Source organism: Danio rerio, chromosome 2, assembly GCF_049306965.1.
Source record: "Danio rerio strain Tuebingen ecotype United States chromosome 2, GRCz12tu, whole genome shotgun sequence".
Classification (NCBI taxonomy): domain Eukaryota; kingdom Metazoa; phylum Chordata; class Actinopteri; order Cypriniformes; family Danionidae; genus Danio; species Danio rerio.
In genome coordinates this window covers 55,053,705-55,076,506 of record NC_133177.1, presented here as the reverse complement: position 1 = coordinate 55,076,506, position 22,802 = coordinate 55,053,705, and the positions used below count along the sequence as shown (strand labels likewise).

At 36.0% G+C, this 22,802-nt stretch overlaps 1 protein-coding gene across 1 annotated transcript in view; it reads left to right on the top strand.

Annotated features, from left to right (window-relative positions):
* The window catches only part of tgm1l1 (transglutaminase 1 like 1), a 61,663-nt gene that overhangs the window by 20,615 nt on the left and 18,246 nt on the right, over positions 1 to 22,802 (top strand). The window contains exons 5-8 of the mRNA XM_689858.9: positions 6,261 to 6,379; positions 11,648 to 11,755; positions 13,557 to 13,734; positions 18,378 to 18,516. Of these exons, the coding sequence (XP_694950.4) occupies positions 6,261 to 6,379; positions 11,648 to 11,755; positions 13,557 to 13,734; positions 18,378 to 18,516 (544 nt within the window). The remainder of the gene's footprint in view (positions 1 to 6,260; positions 6,380 to 11,647; positions 11,756 to 13,556; positions 13,735 to 18,377; positions 18,517 to 22,802) is intronic.

Genomic DNA, 22,802 nt, shown 5'->3' with positions numbered 1-22,802 from the left:
ACATGTACATCAGTATTCACAGCGTTTGCTGTGAAGCTCTAAATTGATCTCAAGTACATTCTGTTTCCACTGATCATTCTTGAGATGTTTCAGCAGCTTCATTGGAGTTCACCTGTGGTAAATTCAGTTGATTGGACATGATTTGAAAAGGCATACACCTGTCTATATAAGGTCCCAGGGTTGACAGTGCATGTCAAAGCACAAACCAAGCATGAAGACAAAGGAATTGTCTGTAGACCTCAGAGACAGGATTGTCTCCAGGCACAAGGCTGGGGAAGGTTACAGAAAAATTTCTGCTGCTCTGAAAGTTCCAATGAGCATGTTGGCCTCCATCATCCGAAAGTGGAAGATGTTTAACTACCAGGACTCTTCCTAGAGCTGGCTGGCCATCTAAGCTTAGTGATCAGGGGAGAAGGGCCTTAGTCAGGGAGGTGATTAATAACCCGATGGTCACTCTGTCTGAGCTCCAGCATTCTTCTGTGGAGAGAGGAGAATCATCTGTGCAGCGATCCCCCAATCAGGGCTGTATGGTAGAGTGGCCAGACGGAAGCCTCTTCCCACCTGGAATTTGCCAAAAGGCATCTGAAGGACTCTCAGACCATAAGAAACACAATTTTATGGTCTGATGAGACTAAAATTGAACTCCAGGCGTTACGTTTGGAGAAAACCAGGCACCGCCGGGCTAATACCATCCATACAGTGAAGCATGGTGGTGGCAGCATCATGCTGTGGGGATGTTTTTCAGCAGCAGGAACTGGAAGACTAGTCAGGATAGAGGGAAAGATGAATGCAGCAATGTACAGAGACATCCTGAATGAAAACCTGCTTCAGAGTGCTCTTGACTGAGGCGACAGTTCATCTTCCAGCAGGACAATGACCCAAAGCACACCGCCAAAATATAAATGGACTGGCTTCACAACAACTCGGTGAACGTCCTTGAGTGGCCCAGCCAGAGCCCAGACCTAAATTCTATTCCACATCTCTGGAGAGATCTGAAAAAGGCTGCACACCGTCGCTTCTCATATAACCTGATAGAGTTTGAGAGATACTGCGAAGAGGAATGGGCAAAAATCCCCAAAGACAGGCGTGCCAAGCTTGTGGTATCATATTCATAAAGGCTGTAATTGCTGCCAAAGGTGCATCAACAAACTATTGAGCTAAGGCTGTGAATACTGATGTACATGTGATTTTTCAGGTCTTTTATTTTTAATAAATTTGCAACAATTTCAAAAATATTTGTATTGTGTGTAGAATGTTGAGGAAATAAATTAATTTAATCCATTTTGGAACAAGGCTGTAACATAAAAAATGTGGAAAAAGTAAATAGCTATGAATACTTTACAGATGCACTGTATTTGATTCACTAAAACACAGATCATATGAGTCATTTGTTCCGAAATTGTACCGCACCTTTCCATTAAAAGAAAAGCTTTATGCTCATGTTTGCCATAGTACCCTTTGCATCATCATCACAGTTTGTTCATAAAGTGTGTTGTCACATTTCATAAGCTCAAGCTTGCGTAGATAAATGATGATTGTACACTAAACTCATCCATTGACGGGAAGCCAACACACTCCGTCACCGAACCTGTCTGGGAAACACTGGCATATATTTAGCCTAAAATATTGCACAGGCCACTGTTAACCCAATGTAACGGGAGGGTGCAAGTTTTCTCTTGTGGCCCAGTGACTTTTCATCAGCCTTTGGGATGAACTCACATCATCTTGCAATCCGTTTGTGTTGCAACAGGTCGGATTAACAAATGCTTTGGCTTTACTTCAGCTATTGGCTATAACTCAAATCTAATCTTGCCCGTACATGAGTTTGACAAGTTTTACATCATCTCTGTTAAGCGGTGATGTTTTTAAAATGCCTGAGGTGCTTTATTTCTAAAGTATACAAATTCGACTACAAATTTGACTTCATGTAATGCTTTGATTATTTTAAAATGACTAAAATATTAATATTCTGCCATAACCCAGCAGGCACAAGACATCATAAGACATTAATATTAGGTTAGATTTAGGTCATGACGACAGGTTACTAAAATTTAATGTCTAGCCAGCGTTGAATTGCTGTGTTCACACCAGAAGGAAGGCGCATCAAGCGCGAGTGATTTACATGTTAAGTCAATGCAAACGCACAAATAGACATCCTGCGGCGCGATACGCGCGAATGATGCTGCACGAATGGTGCAGTGCGAATAATGCATTTAACGTTTTGCTAAATTGCTCGAGTTGAAAAATCTAAACTTAAGATTGGTAAACGCCACGTTTACTAATCAGGGGGCGTGATTGTGACGTACGCCTGTTGTTGGTGTCCTGGGGGAAATCCTCCAGCCGACACCAACAACAGTGCATCAAACTGGGCTTGGCTCAGTCCGAAGCACCGCTGAAAGCCTCCATCATCCAGGTTAAGTTTCTGGAGGAGTTTATGAGCTCCTGGAGCTGGATGTAATTCTGAAAGGATCTAGTGGACTCAGACATAGCCCTAAACGTATCGATGCTGTTTTTCAGCCTTCATAAAGCACATAAACATTGCTATTTTCTCAATAAAATCCATGTTAGCCATTTAGCAATGAAGCTAGAGTCAACGGGCCGACAGAATCCGCGTCTGTGCTGAAGTGAATTTGATGCGTGAATGAAGCGGATTTGACGCTCGAATGAAGCAGGGTTTGACGTGCGAATGAAGCGAGTAAACTCAAATGTTCAGGCGGCTATTTTCGCGTGAATAGTGCAATTTATCTGCGCATTCTGCATCTGGTGTAAAAACAGCATATGGACTACGTTATTTTTTCGTCTAATAAAGACGTTGAATTACATTGATATTTGGTTGTGTTGGAAAGTGACCAAATAAAACGTCTGATAGACGTCATAGTGGTAACGTCCACACAACGTCAAGGTGTAACATGATAAGTTGTTGATATTTGGTTGATTTTAGATTGAACGTTGCATAATGTTGGGTTCTGACGTCAACCTGATTTTCATTTCTAAACAAAATCCAACATTCCCACTATGGGGTACGTTGGGGTTACAACATCAATATGACGTCATGTTGACGTTCTGTGCCTGCAAGGAAGTTACTCACCATTCACTTGTTTCAAACCAAATGAGTTTCCTTACTTTTCCCAGTTCTGGGTTGTGGCTGGAAGGGCATCTGCTGAATAAAACACATGCTGGATAAGTTGGAGGTTCATTCCACTGTGGCAATTCCTGATTAATAAAGGGACTAAGATGAAAAGAAAATGAATGAATGAAAATGAGCTAATGAATTGGTTTCCTTACTCTGTCAAACACAAAAGGAGATATTTTGAAGAATGTTGGTCGCACACTGAAGCTAAGCAGGGCTACGCCTGGTCAGTATCTGGATGGGAGACCACATGGGAAAGCTAGGTTGCTGCTGCAAGTAATGTTAGTGAGATCAGCAGGGGGTTTTCAACCTGCAGTCTGTGCGGGTCCTAACACCCCTGTATATTGATGGGGACTCTATACTGCTCAGTGAGCGATGTCTTTCAGATGAGATGCTAAATCGTGGTCCTGACTACTACTTTACTAGATATTTTTTCAAGATACTAGTATTCAGCTTAAAGTGACATTTAAAGGCTTAACTAGGTTAACAAGGCAGGTTAGAGTAATTAGGCAAGTCATTGTATTTTTATGTTTGTTCTGTAGACTATTGAAAAATATCTTACTTAAAAGAGCTAATAATTGTGACCTTAAAAATGGTTTTAGAAATTTAAAAACTGCTTTTATTCTAGCTGAAATAAAACAAATAAGACTTTTCCAGAAGAAAAAAATATTAAAGGAAATAATGTGAAAAATTCTTTGCTCTGATTAGCAACATTTGGGAAACATTTAAAAAAGGATAAAATTCACAGGAGAGTGAATAATTTTGACCTCCACGACATTTTAAATAAAATCAAATGTAATGTGTGTATCCTCATAAAGCGAAATAAATTACTTAAAAAATTTGTTTTTAACACTTACTCAAGGAATAGGTTTGGTTTTTTGGTTCTTTTGAGTCTGTTAGTTTCCAGAGTGTTGTTTTTGGGTGGCTCTGAATGCCGGGGATGTTTGTAAGGGAATGGAGAGGTCTGCCAGATCACCTTTTACTCCAAAACACTGTAATCTTTTCTCCTCCGCACTGGTTTGTCCAGCAGCTCCACCTCATCTGGCGGTTCACATGTCAAGCACTTGTAGATCTTTCCCTCCCTCCTTCACTCGGGGCCCCTTCCTGTCATTCTTCACTTCACTGCTTTCTTTCAGCCTGTTTGTTTTATAACAGTACATTTATTATGCCCTGTGCTTCAGGGTCATTTCTGTGCCGAAGAACACACTGAACTCTCTAACTCTGCAGAAATGTGTTTATTTCTGAAAGTATTTCAAGAACAGGGTGTAGCTGATTTTTAGATATACAATCTTAAAAGTAGATAAAGGTTCTTTATAGGCGTTGATGGTCCCATGGATAAATACATATAATATTGTCGTTCCACAAAAGGCACTTTTTTTTTTGTATTAAAATATTTGTAGAATTAAGAAAAACTGAAAGGTTCTTTGGGAAACATAAAATTGGTCTTTAAAAAATATTAAGTAAAACATTTGGGTTAGATAAAACTGATGCTGTGTTCACACCAGATGTGTCATACGTGAATAAATTCATGATATTCGTGGGTAAATATATTTGTGAACATTTTGAGTTTACTCGCTTCTTTCATGTGTCAAATTCACTTCACAGCAGATGTGGATTTGCGTGATGGACACGGCTTCTGTCTGCCTGGTGACTCTAGCTTTGTTGCTAAGTGGCTAACAAGGATTTTTATCGAGAGATTAGCTTTGCTTTATAAAGGCTAAAATTTTATTTTCTTTCGGCGCTGTGTCTGAATCCACTAGATTCTTTTAGAGGTGCATCCAAGTTCATCAACTCCTCTAGAAAATGTCTCTAGATGATGGATGCTTTCATTGGTGCTTCAGACTCAGCCAAGCCCAGTTTGATGACATTTTTTTAAAGAATTAAAAAATCTAAAAATATATATATATTTAAGAGTGATACCATTTGTTTAGATAAAATGAAGACAGTTTTTCTACAAATAGCATGTTTAATTTTAAATCAGTTTATTTTACATCATTATTTCATCATTATTTTTAGGTTTATTTTTTAAAAACACTTTTTTCTAAATTTATTTTGTTAATTATTCATTTTAAGATTAAGAAATATGTGTTTTAAAAAACTTTATTGAAAGACTTTATTAAGTTTTTTAATTAATATTTAATTTCACATTTTCATTTGACATCATTGTTTCATCATTAGTTTTAGGTTAATATTTTATGACATTTTTAAATGTCTTTTGTACTTTTAGTTAAGTCAATATTTGTTTCATTAACTATTAATTAAAACATTTAGTTTTTTGTTAATATTTTTATTTCTGTTTCATTTTATTTAACAAAAATATTATTATTATTTCAATAATCATTAATGCCATTAAATTTTCTTTAATTTCTATTTACTTTTATCTTTTTATTCCTGCATTTATTATTTATTATATAAACACAACATTATAAAATATAGTGTGATCCCACTTTGTTCTGTCTTCTGCGCCTTTTCCATTCACTCCCAATTTTCCCAGTCACATTACTTTCTACACAGCAAAAAATATCCATATTTTGTAATTCATATTTTTGTTATTTATTTTTCCTTGTTTATTTAGGCTTTGAATTGCATTATGTGACCTTGATCCTTCTTCAAACATCTTTTAACCTTGCAAAGTTTGACAAAGTGACATTTTATAAACATTTTTAATAGTTTAAAGTGATATATTGTCTGGGTTGTATATTACAAAGTAATAAACTAATACATTTTCTGTTGTTTTACAGATTTATTTCTTTATTTATTATTTCTCATACATTAATTTTTTAAAAACTACTAACATGTTAATAAAAGTCACTTTGTTCAACTGTAGCGTTAAATTTTCAACATTAAAAGTGGACAAAGCAGAGATCAACATCCCATAATGCAATTCACAACCGTAAATAAGCTGAAAACACTTGCAAATCACAAAATACGAGACTGTTAATTAACAGATATTTTACAGTGCACAGTTTATCCTTGTTTTCAGAGCGTCTTGACCTCCGAACGCATTCCTGACGCCCCAAAACTTTCTCGTGTGGATGATTTCACTCCTCAGTCTGCATGTAAATGAGTGTGTTATCAGCAGCTGTAGGGTGTGTGTCCTCCCTCATCTCTGTGTGTGTATGTCCTGCAGATGATGCTGTGTTCATGGAGGGAGAGAAAGAGCTGAACGAGTACGTCCTCAATGACACCGGCAGGATCTACTACGGCACGGAGAAGCAGATCGGAGCTCGGACCTGGAACTTCGGTCAGGTGCGGAGATCACAAATACAGAGTCCATGAAAAAAATTACAACATTTACACTGAGGAACAAAAAAATTGGTTGTGAGAACTTGTTGTTTTATACAAGGACAAAAGCCCATTATGAAGCATATCTGACCCATAGATATTTACAGTATCAGCTGTAAATCTTTTGCCTCCAATGTCACTGTTTTGTTTATATTACAATATTAGCTTAATGTTTTTAATCTGTAAATGTTTAGTAATTTAATGTGCTTTTTTATTATTTTCTATTCAACTTTTACTCTATTTTAATAATTTCAGCAGTAGGTAATCTTCCACAATGCTAACAGCTTAGCATAAATCTCTGAATCACAGTCCCTCCCCTGCCGTCTAGAGCCACGCCTCCTTAAACACGAGTAAAAGAACCCTCTCTCATGTGTTAAAAGCGACTAGTGCTTGTCTGACAGCATGCAAGCCAAACTGATATGCTATTTCAGAGCAAATATTTAGAGTTGCATGGTAAACAATATAGGGAGGGACTAGGCGGAATAGCGCTATTTACTTGTGTTTTGTTGTTAAACTAGTTCAAATTTACATTATCGATGCTGTAAAAGGTTCTTTATGAAACTGAAAATAGTCTTATTAATCTTTGAGCGGAAGATTTCAGTGGCTGAACAACACTTCTGTGAAGATATAACCCATTTGTAACAACAACAACATCTAACGTTACATTTATTGCAACAAAAACCAAACTGTTAAACATATTCTTGTGGAATGCCCCATTTTTAATGTCATCAGACAACAATATTTATCTGGAGAGACTATAAAGGAAATATTTTTAAATGTGAATCCATCTAAAATTGTACAATTTTTATCAAAAGGAAACCTTAAAAAACTGTTTTAGATTTTTATCTTCTATATTATCATTATTGCTATTTATGTATTTTAGCCTGGACATTATTTATTGCTGTTGATGACTTTTAATTGTTAGAATATTTTTATAATTATAGAAAATTGATATTTATAAAATGTGATAAACTTGATCTATTTTCTTTTTGCCATGACATAGCCATAGAAGCTGAAATGGCAATAAAATAAAAAAAAATTAAATCTAACATTACATCAGCATTGCGTGAAGCTAAAACAGTTTTATTATTTTCAACCAGACCTCATTTCACAGGTCATGATTTGAATCGGCGACTGCTCCAGATATTTAGCATGCCAAATATCTCACGGGCATCGACAACTCATTAGCGATTCTCTCAGATCACGTCTTTGATAGTTCACACTGTGTGATTGTCACTCACGTGCACGAGCACCGATTTGCCTGTGAGTTCAGCCATTTGTCAGCGATTTATCAAAACCTGTCGCCGAGTCAAAACTGCGGCTAAAATCATCCAGTCTGAACTCGGTATAAGCTGAAGGAAAATGAACGAACATTTTTATATCTAAACATAAATAAACATTCTCTCAAATATTTGCAAGCATGCATGTATTTTTATATGCATACTAAATATACACAAGCTTTTAGTTTTGATGTGCGATTAATCACGATTAATCTTTAATTAATTAAAATTATATATTTTTTTAAATGTGTTTTAGTGAGTTTGTACTTTAGTTATTCTTATGCTTTATTTATAATTATATTTCATTTGAGTTACTGTACACAGAACACAAAAAACACGCACACACAGATACAGTAATGCTAATATGTATATATACAGTTGAGGTCAGAATTATTAGCCCCGTTTATTTTTTCCCCAGTTTCTGTTCAAAGGTGAGAAGATTTGTTCAACACATTTCTAATCATTATAGTTTTAATAACTCATCTCTAATAACTGATTTAATTTATCTTTGCCATGATGACAATAAATAATATTTTACTAGATATTTTTCAAGACACTTCTATACAGCTTAAAGTGACATTTAAAGGCTTAACTAGGTTAATTAGGCAAGTTATTGTATAACGATGGTTTGTTCTGTACACTATCGGAAAAAAAAGTAGCTTAAAGGGGCTAATAATTTTGTCCTTAAAATGGCTTTTAAAAAATGTAAAACTGCTTTTTATAAACTTGCGTTCTGTGAATGAACGTCGCCTCGTGGTTCCATCCCAAAGAGGGAAGAAATCACTTTCGCGAACGCTCACATTTAATCTGCCCAGTTGGTGGAATGAACTCCCTAACTGCATCAGAACAGCAGAGTCACTCGCTACTTTCAAGAAACGACTAAAAACTCAACTATTTAGTCTCCACTACACTTCCTAATCTGCAATTGCCTCTTTGAATATCACACTAACTGTACAAAAAAAAAAAAAAAAATTACTAATACTAATACTTCCCTTCTTAGACTTTACAGACCTGAAACTTGCCTATAGCACTTATTCATTGTTGCTCTTAGTTGTGTAAATTGCTTCCTTGTCCTCATTTGTAAGTCGCTTTGGATAAAAGCGTCTGCTAAATGACTAAATGTAAATGTAAATTTCAGCCGAAATAATACAAATAAGACTTTCCCCAGAAGAAAAAATATTATCAGACATACTGTGAAAATTTCCTTGCTCTGTTAAACATCATTTGGGAAATATTGGGGAAAACATTCAAAGGGGGGCTAATAATTATGACTTCAACAGTACATATTTGTGTGTGTGTTTTGTATTTTTCTTATGTACTTTCCTTTTTTAGTTATTAGGGGTTCGAGCGCGAAGCGCTGAAACCCTATTGTTTTTGTAAGAATTTTTATTATTATTATTATTATTATTATTTTACTTCTGCCATAATCACTATTGCCCAGGCCAAACCGTAAGGCCTATTGGCTTCAAACTTGGTCAGATGGTAGTACTCCTCACCGCTACTCAGATCCAAAGGCTCGTCAAAATCGGGCCATAGGTGGCGCTACAGCGCTAAAAACAAAAAAAAATTAGTAATTTGGCCGCCATTTCTAAACCGTTTGTCGTAGGCTCAAAAACTTTACATATTTGGAATGGTTGGGTCAGCACGAACAAAAGTGGAGTCACCCAGATTTTCTCTACGACGCACCGTTTTTCCGCTACATCGCCATTTGTCCGAAACCTACTTTTGCGAACTCGTCCTAGGGTTTTTGCCCAATCTGAACCAAACCAGTGTAGAAATGTTCTCTAGATACTGAATAGCAAAAGTTATTGAAAGAAAGTTGAAATGTTGATTTCACGCGAAACCGTACACAAAAACGTAACATGCTAATATAAGCTAAAAGCTAATTGTAGCTGTAACTTTTGAACGGATTGAGATATCTTCATAAAACTTGGTACACACATGTATAAGGTCAATTTGAGGTCACAGTGCAAAACCCGCAAACTTTGGCCTCATGGTGGCGCTATAAAGCTTCAAAAACATAAAAATTACTCTAACCTCACAACCATTAGTTCAATCAGCTTGAAATTTGGCATGCAGTGTCTTTGTATAACGTGTCATGACATACTATAAGGACATTGGCATATCTCAAAAAACATGGCCGCCATTAGCCAATTAAGATTAAACAGCCATTAAACTAGGTTAACGATGAGTGATCGGAACGAAACTTGGTGGGCATGTTCGACTCATGGTCCTAGAGGTCTGTAAGAATTTTGAAAGAAATCCGCCACTAGGGGGCGATTTTGTGTTTTTTGAGGGTGTAATTGATTGGTTATTACACAAAGTTTTGCACAGCCACACAAAATACATATCATATGATAGGCCTGCTCATACCGAACAGTCTGACACTAAAACCACTGCTGTCACTCAATCTGTTCATTAAATTTTAATTAATAAATGAAAAACCTACTTTTGCGAACTAGTCCCTGGTTTTTTGCTCAATCACCACGAAACCAGTGTTGTATGAATCTCTGAACTGAGCAGATCAATAGTTATTGAAATGAGTTGAACTTTCCTCTTTTGGTAGCTATAAATGGCTCATTTACAAAAGGGGTGTGTCTTATATTGACCTAAATGCATGTAAATGCATAAGGAAAACTCAAAACTTTGTGAAATCAGGTTTGCACATCTGAGATGTGATTCATAACAAGCTTGCAAAATTTTGTGAAGCTATGTCAATAGGTGGCGCTATAACAGTAGAAAAGGTCTCAAAAACACTGATTTCCATTGCTTTTTATTGCTATTTGACCATAATTTGTATAATATGTGTTTATTGTAGACAGCTTTTCACAAATATACTTGATATGACATATTATATGACAGGCCTGTATATTCTGATCACTTTGGCACAAAATCCACTGCTGTAACTATAACCATCAATTTATTATTCACCATTATTTTAAACAATACTTTTAGGAACTCGTCCCTGCTTTTTTGCTCAAACTGAACAAAATCAGTGTTGTACAAATGTCTGGACTGTCTAAATCAGTAATTATGAAAAACAATTGAACTTTTGTGCATAAATGAGCTTGATATATTTATCTAAAGAGCAGAGTGTGTTCATATGCTTCCACGAAGGGTCTAAACATGCATTACTAATATAAACCACTAGATGACAGCACAAGACCTCATAATGCTGGTTCAAAGTCACTAAAATTCCATTTAAGATCATTCTGAATCACATCTTGACATGGCATAAACTCTGTTATTGCATTTAAAAGCTGATTTAGGCCCAGGTTACCACTTCATTCATGTAGGCTTTATATTTTTTCCATTTATTACATTCCATCATGGATTTCTTTAGGGTCAGCCTTAAATGTTGGGTTGTCCTAAATCTAAATTGCCTAAATGGCAGTTAGGTTGCCAAATGCTCGAACCCCGTTAATCGCCGCTTGCGGCTATATTTATTTGTTGTGTTTAGATTTATTTGAGTTTTACTAATTTTACTAATTATGCGTTGCAGTTCTGAGTTCCAAGGCAACATTTCCTTAAGAAAAATTAATTACCTTTTTATTCCTATTCCTTAATTGTTAAACTGTTTAATCCAAACTAATGATACACACAAGGATTCTGTTTTTGTTTTATATCACAAAACCATGTTTAGCTTATTCTTGCACACAATCTCACTCAGACATGGGGGAAAAACTGTGCATAAACCACCAAACCTCAGTTCATTTAGTTTTATGTGGTGTTTTTAGGAAGTCTGACATTAATTATTCCACAATTAAAGTCTGACTTGGGAAATAAAAAAAGAATGACGTGAACACAAATGCTCACAACATGCTCACAACCAGCATTTGTTTTCTCACCAAATACAATTATATTTGAACTTGGATATTAACATTGGCCCTCTAACACTTTAGATGAGATCACAGTTTTATTAATGGTATCTGACTGTCTTTTTCTCTTGCAGTTTGATGAAGGGATTCTGGAGGCCTGTCTGTTTGTGCTGGATAACAGTGAAGTTCCTCCATCAGGAAGAGGAGATCCGGTTAATGTTGTCCGGGTCATTTCTGCCATGGTGAGTCCAGTCTCTTCAACACAAACTTATTGTGTCATCAGAAGTATTGATATTTTTAAATGCATCAATAATGAAATGTTAAAAATAACGTATTTTCGTAGTATTCGTAGTATAACGTAGTATTTTCTGATATGTCTATAACTGGATAACAGTGATGAATACAATATATGCAGGTTTTTGCGCTTCAAGATATAGGCTAAATAGCAAATAATGTAAGAAATACACATTTTTAAAACACCGACAATTTCATCTAAAGTGAAAGTAATACATTTTAGAGGACATTTGTTAACATTAATCAAATATATATTTTTTAACAATTGGCAAATATATGTTCAAATATAGTATCTGTCATTTTAAATTTATGTTTATTTCATATTTATGTTCATTACTCATTTGTGTTGATTACAATCTGAGAGAAGAACAACATTTTAGGAGGTTGAAAACAAGGACAACTTGAAAAAGTTTGTGTATGTCTGTCTGTGGTGTGAAATTGTGGAACAGTCCAGATCAGACTCTCAAACAATGTCAGGATAATAATCAATTTAAAAAGTTAAATACATATATATATATATATATATATATATATATATATATATATATATATATATATATATATGTGTGTGTGTGTGTGTGTGTGTGTGTGTGTGTGTGTGTGTGTGTGTGTGTGTGTATATATATTATTATTATTATTATTATTATTATTAAAAGAATTTATGATTATGATTAATCATAAATTTATGATTAAGGTGATTGAAAAAGGATTAAATGAGAAAGGTATGATTAAACTTAAATTAATGGCTATGTATTTATTTTTGGGGGGTCTATGTTATAAAATGTAAATGTACAAATAGAACCAAACATATAATATGTCAAAGATGCCAAATGGAAAAAATATGTCTCATGTAAAAAAAAAGAGATAAGTAAAAGAAGAAATAAGTTTAAGAAATAGACGAATGATGTATGTGGTAGGAAAACAATGAGCTTGTGCTTCATCCCGGTCCATTTTCGACAGTGTTGAAATGTATTTTTTGTTAATGATATTTTATGTGTGATATTTTTGTTCGAAAATAAATAAATCAAATCAAATCTAATCAAAAGTTCTGTTCATGGCATATATCAGATTTCTGTATGGGATGATGACAAAATCATTGTTAAATCTGCTTGTAAAGAATGTAAATCACATGTGTTTTCATCTGTATATTTGTTCTGTTGTATTTATTAGTGTTTATTTTCATCCGTTTCCTTTTTTTTAATAATTCAATTTAGGCAAGTAGTTTCTTTTCTATAGCTGAAATTCAAATTAAGGATCACTGCATTTATTTAAATGCAACATTGCATAATTCATAAAAGTATTACATGGTCCAAAACAGTCAAAAATAACCAAAAATATTTAAACTTTATAATTTTTAAATTAATTAGTTAATTAATTCATCCATACATCCATTTATTTATTTTTTTTCATTTTTAAATAAATAGTTTTAATTTTTTATTTAATAAATTTTTTGATTTAATAATTTTTTTTCATTTATATATATATATATATTTATTTTTTAATCTTTATTTGCTATGCCTGGGTCAGATCAGAAGAAAAAACTTTAACATTAAACCAATCTCGAAGTTTTAACTCTGTCGAATTAAGAACTTAACTCATGCATAAATATTGTAATTTGGAATTGATACCATAAAAATAGTCTGGATTGCCAATATCAGTATTGTGATAGCACTACATTATTCTGAACTCTTTAAAACGTCTCTTTATTGATCCGAGAAAGCAAATAACAGATGTGATCGTGTGTTGTAGATCAACTCTCCGGATGACCGTGGTGTTCTGGAGGGAAACTGGTCTGGGAATTACGCTGGAGGAATGTCTCCCACCGCATGGAGTGGAAGTGTTGAAATTCTCAAGCAATACCACAGAGAAGGAGGAACGCCGGTCAAATACGGACAGTGCTGGGTGTTCTCTGGAGTCACAACCACAGGTGTGTGTGTGTCTGTATGTGTGTGTGTGTGTGTGTGTGTCTGTGTGTGTAATTGCCTCCATTTGCTGTTGTCTACTGCAGTAAAACTTGTGGTTAGTGATTTAGGATTACAGCTTCAAACATAAGCACTTATAAAAAAGGTTCTTTATTGGCATTTTTAGTTCCAGAAAGAATTTTTCACATCCACAGACCTCCACAAATGGTTTTCACTTTAAAGTAGAAAAAAATCTATAGATTATGCAAATTGTTTTTGAAATAAAAAAAGATTTTATAATGATTTTTGAAACTTTTTTTTATTTACATTTGAAACATAGCTATATTTGTATTTTTTTTAAACAAATTTTATAAAAAAAATTATAAAAATGATCAATGCACATGTAATTTTTACATAACATAATTACAATTAATTACAAGTAATTGCAGTTATGATTTATTTTATTGCATCCAAAATAAATGTTTGTTTTGACATAATTATACATATATATATATATATATATATATATATATATATATATATATATATATATATATATATATATATATATATATATATATATATATATATATATATATATATAACCTTAACAAAAATATAGCTTAAAGGGGCTAATAATTTTGTCCCTAAAATGGTGTTTAAGAAATTAAGAACTGCTTTTATTCTAGCTGAAATAAAACTTTAATAAAAGATAAATAAAAATAAAAGACTTTTTCCAGAAGAAAAATATTATCAGACATACTGTGAAAAGTGTTCTTGCTCTGTTAAACATCATTTGGAAAATTTTTTAAAAAGAAAAAAAAATTGAAGGGGGCTAATAATTCTGACTATAACTGTATATTAATTATGTATATGTGATACACACACACACACACATATAAACAAATCTCATTCCTTCATTCATTTTTCTTCGGCTTAGTCCTTTATTTATCAGGGGTCACTACAATGGAATAAACCACCTAGGACGAAACCATTCAAAACAATTTTGGTACAAAGATATTTAATTCAATTAATCTTTATTTCTATAGCACTTTTACAATGTAGATTGTGTCAAAGCAGCTTCACATAGAAGATCATAGTGAATTGAAACAGTGTCAGTAAAATTTTCAGAGTTAAAGTTCAGTTTAGCTCAGTTCAGTGTGGTTTAATTTTCACTGCTGAGAGTTCAAACACTGAAGAGTCAATCCATTGATGCGCAGCTCGACAAGTCCTGGACCATGCAAGCCAGTGGCGACAGCTGCGAGGAAAAAACTTCACCAATTGGCCAAAGTGAAGGATAAAAAACCTCAAGAGGAACCAGGCTCAGTTGTGCACGACTATCTCTCATATGGCCAAACGTCTTGTGCAGAGCTGCAGCCTAGGCTTCAAAACATGTATATCAGAAATATTTGTCAGGACATCCGATGGCATTTTATTAGTGATAAAAAAGTTAAATACTGCAGTTTGAACCTTTCTTTTGCAGTTTCTAAAAAAGTTACTTGCAAACTCACCAGCTTTCAACAGCACAATACACAAACAACCAGCTAACTAAAATAAGTTATGAGTGATTTCTCACAGATCAGACTTGTTACACCTGTCTTGCAAGATCGTTCACTCAAAAATGTGATCATTTACTAACCATGAGTTTCTTCTGTTTAACTATTTTTTATTTTTTTGTTTTATCACAGTCACAATGTGATATCAGTGGAATGTATGATGTCATAGGACTAACAAAATATGATATTGTTTACTAGTATTAGTAGCTGGTGGAATTTTTGCTGCAGTCACAGATGTGCTGTGACCTTCATAACTGACCCTGGTTAGCAGCAGTATGACCCCCGTGGGGAACTGCTTTAAAATGCTCTCGTCTGCATACTCTTCATTCCACACACAGACATTAATAGTGTTCGGCTGTGTGTGAGACTCTCTCACTCACCATTGCTAATGTAATATAATCCTGAAATGCAAAGCTGAATTTTCCAATTGATCTCAAGGCAATTCGTAACTTTTTGATTTAGCGGCTGATTCGTATGACTTTGTACAATCTCGTTCATACAGTTTTGAACGATTTGCCTTAAATCCCCAATGACGGCTGGGTTTAGGGGTACCACTAAACTGACAAAAAGTAAAATAGTTACGTTTCCTCATAAGATCAGAGCGGATGTTTTTATACACATCCTATACTATCCTATCCCACCAAAAACCAATAAAAGCTGTAGTATTATGAAATGTATTATTACAATTCAAAAGTGCTGCTTTTTATTTATTACAGGCAGGGCCAGACGGAATCTGCGGATGTTTTTTGCTATTTCTGCGGAGAATTTTCGTAAAAATCTGCGGATTTCTGCTGAATTATTTTGGGAGTATCCAGCGGAGTATCATAACTAAACCCTTAATATAATAAATAAAAAGTAATAAATTACTTAATAAAAACGAAATAAATTCAGATTTATACATTTACTCAAGTTAAAAAACAGAATTAATAATGGGCTAAAAATCTGCAGAAATCTGCTGAAATTTTGCGGAATTTTGCGCGCGCAGATTCCGTGTGGGCCTAATTATAGGCTACTTTAAAGGGAACCTATTGTACCTCTTTTTACAAGATGTAAAATAAGTCTCTAAAGTGTGTATGTGATGCTTCAGCTCAAAATACCACATATTATATATATATATATATATATACATATATATATATATATATATATATATATATATATATATATATATTATATATACCACAAATATATATTCTTAACTCTTTATAATGCTTTGAAACTCCTCCTTTTAGGCTTCGATCCGAATTGTGCCTTTTAAGTGGCTGTCGCTTTAAATTCAAATGAGCTTGTGCTCTTTTCAAAAGAAGGCGGAGCTACAAATGCCTGCGCATTATCATAGTGGCAGATTCAAAACAGGACTAATGTTATCTGTGTGAAAAACTGAAAGGTCACACTTTATTTTGATGGTCTGTTTGTTGAATTTAAGTTACATTGCATCTACATGCCAACTAATTCTCATTAGATTAAAAGTAGACTGTTAGGTTGGGGTTAGGTTAAGTGTAAGTTGACATGTACTTGCAAAGTTTCTTATTGTCAGTTAAATGTCTGTTTAGCAGTAGTATCAACAGATATTAAGCAGACAGTCTACTAAGTGTGGTTGATTCATGAACTAGTTTCGAGAGGATCACGTGCTTATAATCAACACGGCTGGCTCCTTATCATCTAATAGGGCTGATTACGGAAGCATTGTAAATAAGTTTTTCAAACTAGTTATCTTCGTCTTGAAACCCCCCCCCCCTTTTCCACCCCTACTTCCTCCCCCTTTTTTCTGATTGAGAGAGCGACATGGTGGCCCAGTGGCTAGCACTGTTGCCTCACAGCAAGAACACCGCTGGTCCAACCAATCGGGCCGGTTGGTGTTTCTGTGCGGAGTTTACGTGTTCTCCCCGTGTTCGCGTGGGTTTCCCCCGGGTTCCCCGGTTTCCTCCCACCGTCCAAAAACATAAACCATAGCTAATCGACTAAAACAAACTATCACCCAGTACAACCTTAGTTTACACTTCTCACGGTGACAAGTAGGGGAGTTCTCGAGACCTACCTGACCTCGAACTCCCCTCTCGCCCTTCTAACGGGAGGGAGCCCCGGGCTCGAGGATATTACGAGCTCAGGGCTCTCTTCCGGGACAGCATGCCAAATACGCTGATTGATTATCATAAGTGTGAACTCTTAAATACTGAAATGGACCATCAAAATAAAGTGTTACCAACTGAAAATGTTAAAAGAAGTGCCTCAGAAGACGGCAATCTATGGACACTACAGTGTTCATTTCTGCATCCTAAAACCTCACATTTATAATCCTCATAGTCGCTGACATCAGAGCCAGCCTGTGGCATAGGCAGTATAGGCAAATGCTGAGGGCGCCGTACATCCAGGGGGGCGCCAGAAATGAGGGAAGAAAAAAAAAGTAACTTCCACTATTCTTAAAACTATGATATTACTTCGGAAAGGAATAAGCCCACTATAATTTAGCTGCATAGTGCAAAGCCTACTACTAATTATAATAATATCGCCGTTTATTATATGTACACTTGCAGTGGAATTTATTGTGATGCAACAGGGCGCCACCTGAAATCTTGCCTAGGGTGCCAAATTGGTTAGGGCCAGCCCTGGCTGACATTACCTTCAACAAGTGATAACTCTAATGGAGGCAAGCTGCTTCCCGCTCTGTTTATGCTAATGAGGGAGAGATCATCACTAATTGACTGGGCTTTCCCCCTCTGATGAGACATACAAAGGAAAAATGTCCATCAAAGTGTTTCTGTTACATTAATTCATTTAATGGCTATATTGGTTGGCTATATTCACGCACTGTTGCCACACAACTGTGTTTAAACCCCTTATAAAAGTGATGTCTGCATAATAGATCCCCTTTGAAATGTTGTTTAATCCTGTAATCTAAAAGCATCAATACTACAGCCTTTAGTGTAATGTGATTTTTCAGAAATCATTCAAACATTTATGACCTGAGCATGGATTTAAGATGTCTTTACTGTCACAAATGAATTTATTGTGTCCTTGTGGAATACAAATATTACATCAGTCCAAACAGAAGTCTTATTATTTTGACTATCTACACAAATTAATAACTCATGTTTTCTCTGTGTCCATTCCAGTGTTGAGATGTCTCGGTATTCCTGCCCGGTCCGTAACAAACTTCCAGTCTGCCCACGATACGGATGTGTCCTTGACCACAGATGTGTATTTTGATGAGGATATGGAGCCGATCCATCATCTCAACTCTGACTCCGTATGGTGAGCATATGAGGTTTTTCATGGAATATTAAGTATAAAGTACTGTGCAAAAGACTTAAGGTCACTAGTATTTTTTACCAGACTTTAATGGTATTTAACCCCTTAAGCCTGGTTTATACTTCAGTGTCAAGTGACCGGCGTAACTTACAGCGCAGGCAACGCACGCAGCTGTGTATTTATACTTCTGCGCGCTGTCTCTGTTGGTCTGCATTAACACTTCCGAAACGCTAGTTGGCAGTGAGGTGTAAATGTTCCTCTGTGTCGAGTTTCTTCGCTTCTGTTTTGCTTTTCCTGAACACGTCCTGGTTGTACAAGTGGCTCAAACTCGCTCATTTTGAGGCAGGAACCGGCGGACGTGCAAAAACTTTAACCATGAGGTAAACACAAAACAAAACTTTCCATCCGGAGCTCCTTCATGGGACTCCACACTTGTAAACAATCGCTCGCGCCATTCGCACGGCTCTCGGTCCCGCCCAGACTCGTCAGCGCTACCAAGCCGACCAATCGCAGAGCTTGCGCTACGCGTTGTTGCGACGTGTAGTTAAATTTTTTGAGAGGTGCACGTCAGTGACGCTGACGGCCACGCCGAAGGGCTATGCGTCAGCGCTGTAGCATACGCCGGTGTTTGACGCAGAAGTATAAACCAGGCTTTAGCTGTCCTAGATTCCTTTAAAGCTGCGGTCACATTAGAGTTTGAGCATTCGATATTCTGTCGTGCGGCACTGCAAAAAGGGGCGGGATTAAACAAGCTCATTAGACATTTAAAAAAGCGAGCGATTGCTCCATGTTTAAAAATTCTGTCCAGAGAGGTCATGTTTTGATCCTCGGTTGGTCTCAAGCAGTCAAGTGATGCGATTTCGCAGATCAGAGTTCACCAGGCTTGAACTTTGCATCGCAGCCACCTGCGAAACTTGACGCATGACCCTGCGTTTCCAGTCTGACACATTTGTGTGCGTTTGAATGGAAGTCTATGGGAGGAAAAGCCCAGTGTGACCGCAGCTTAACTCAGGCGTGACCAACCCTGTTCCTGGAGAGCCACCATCCTGCAGATTTCAGTTGCTACCCATATCAAACACACCTGAACTAATTAATTAGGACCTGAACACCATGTGATAATTACAGGCAGGTGTGTTTGATATGGGTTGCAACTGAAATCTGCAGGAAGGTGGCTCTCCAGGAACAGGGTTGACCACCCCTGCTAGCTACTGTCTCAGACTACCTTGGAAACACGCCATCTTTGCACAATAACTTGCCTAATTACCCTAACTTGCCTAGTAAACCTAAATTAGCCTTTAAATGCCACTTTCGGCTAAATACTAGTATCTTGAAAATATCTAGTCAAATATTATTTACTGTCATCATTGCAAAGATAAAATAAATCAGTTATTAGACATGAGTTGATAAAACTATTATGTTTAGAAATGTGTTGAAAAAATCTCTCTGTTAAACAGAAATCAAGGAAAAATATATACAATATGCAGAATATATGCTAATAGTTCTGACTTTAACTGTACTAGTGGCCTGAAATCCTTACACAGTACAGTTTACCCAAGACTGCTGCTTGTATACCAACGCAGCGTGGCTGTTCAGACTCACACTGACACAAGTAGTCATGACCTTTGAATGACAGCAGTAAATAACTGAGCAACTATTTGAACTGTACAACCGTTTGTAAATTATAAATTTATTTATTTGTTTATTTGGCAGGGATAGTGTACATTAATCAGCATTTCTGCCAATGCACCAGAATTAGCCCGAAGGCTATTTTTCATCTGTTGTCCCTGAACAACCTAGAAAAAACAATACAAAAATTATACAATCAATCAAACATATTTAAAAAGTACTAAAATAGACATGGTCATATAGATGTTAAAAGAGATTATTTACAAATTAAGCTAAAACGCCAACATTTTGTAATTGGGATAAAAATAGTTGAAACACATTTAAACAACAGATCATTAAGATGGTGGGCACAATTGGAAGCATGCTAGTTTCAATTCAATCAGAATGATGACACGTCTGATTGTCTATAAACCAGGTTTTTAAATGTTTTTTGAATATATTAACTGAACATTTGTTTTATATTCACATATATGACATGCATTTTTTATTCACAAACTGTGCAGCTTTTGTCACTGCGATTGTATCTTTATGGGGTCCGGAAGAACATTTCCTGAGCCTCGTGGTATGGAAAGTCAGTCTGGCCCATTTATTGAGACATTTCTTAAACATGTCTCTTATAAACATTTAGATGTGAACATGTCATGGCCAGAAGCAGATTTACAGAAAATAATTCATCCAATCATTTTACTGAGCTTAGTGACTTATTTATCGGGGGGTCACCAAAGCAAAATGAACCGCCACAGAAAAATGACAAACAAAGCAATTTGGAAACATTGCAAATGATGAAAGATGGCAATGAGCTAAAATTAGGGGTGTCAAAATTAATTGTTTCTTCCATGCACCACGATGCAGACGTGGACAATTGAGTATCGGTTTAGTAATGAACATAACCGGTTATTATGTACTGACGTCGATTACCTCATATACGTTGTCGCAAGGGAGGCGAGCACGGGTATTTACAATACTTCAGGCGCCAACTACTTAAAAACGCAGACACTGTGCACAATTTCACTGTCTTTCACTGACACTTCCAGCAGAAGCTCCTATTTCTCTGCGATTGAAAGTGAACTCCATTACTCTCTCTCTCTCACTGTGGCCCATTTTACTTGCTGGCGTGACTTTTCCTCTCGGCTGCTGGCGTGACTTTTCCTCCCCTCTCTTTTCCTCTCGGCTGTATGCATTCCCGTGGTTGTACCTGTGCATTGTCGTGTGACCCGACCAGATTTCATGCGGCGCGGGAATAATTATCCGAATAAAGCGCGGGAGCGGTCGGTAACTCTGGTGTCATTTTAACAGGAGTAGGCGGTCTCACAATATCCGTCACGAGCGAGCGAGCAAGCAAGCGTGCATGGCATGTGTGTGCGTGTGTTTGTTTGGTGCTGTCTATGTTTGTGTATGTGTGTGAATGAGAGACAGTGTGGTGCTGTGTGTCCATGTGTGTGTGTTTATACTGTCAGCTTGTTATAGCCATAACACTGTGTATGGAAAGCATCGTCAATGCACCGTGATGCACTGAGATATCAAATTTAACCGAATCAATGGCATGATTATCGCAACCGAACTGAACCGTGAGACCAGTATAGGTTCACACCTAGTTAAAATGCACATCTATAAATATAATACTTGTTTACTAAAAGGGAATAGGCCTATAAACTACTTCTTATAGCAGTGAGTGCATTACAAGAAGTTGTATTATTAAATATTTATGTTAAAAAAGTTATCTAATAATTCCAGCCAGCTTTTAGTGAATTTGTAATATTGTCAAAAACACAAAACTTTCAGTTGTTATATATATAAAAAAGGCTTAAATGCATGCAGGACCATTCAAATATATTGCTCGTCTCCAACTATTGACAGCAGATTTCCCAATGAGAGTGAGAGAGAGAGGGCGGATTTGCACTCGCATATCTTTACTGCTCTATTCATTAAACCTGTCAAATGTAATGCCTAGACCCACTCTCCTCTAACTTAAACTCCTCGCAATAACTGCACTGTTTAACATTTGCACATTTAAAATTTGCACATTCACTGCACCACATTGAACTGTTTACTTATTGAACTGTACGTACCCACTGCATATGGGCATTTGTAATTATGTACACACCCACTATACATATACACTTGTAATCATGCTTATTTATCTGCATACTACTGACTATTAATAGCAACCTGTACATATATTCATATATTGTAACATATACACTTGTAATCATGTTCATCTATCTGAACACTACTGTTTATTAATAGCAACCTGCACATATATTCATATATTGTAAATCTGTTCATAGCTTATCCAACCTGTATATAATGTTCATAGTACATCCATCTGTGAATATCACCATAGTTTTCTATAACTGCACTTTATAACTTATTCCTGTATCCTGCACTTGCTGCGCTTGCACTGCTGGTTAGACCTAAACTGCATTTCGTTGCATTGTACTTGTACATGTGTAATGACAATAAAGTTGAATCTAATCTAATCTAATGACTGTGCCTCTCACGATCTGTTCTCTTGTTCACTCTCTCGTCGCCATGATTTCCGGGTATTTTAATTCATTTTGGGGGATCACGGAGCTGGTGTGAATTTGCAAAAGACATGCAGAGCTTTGCAGTGCTTGCCTCACAGCATGTGATGTGCGCGACGTATCTGAAGAGCGGGGAGG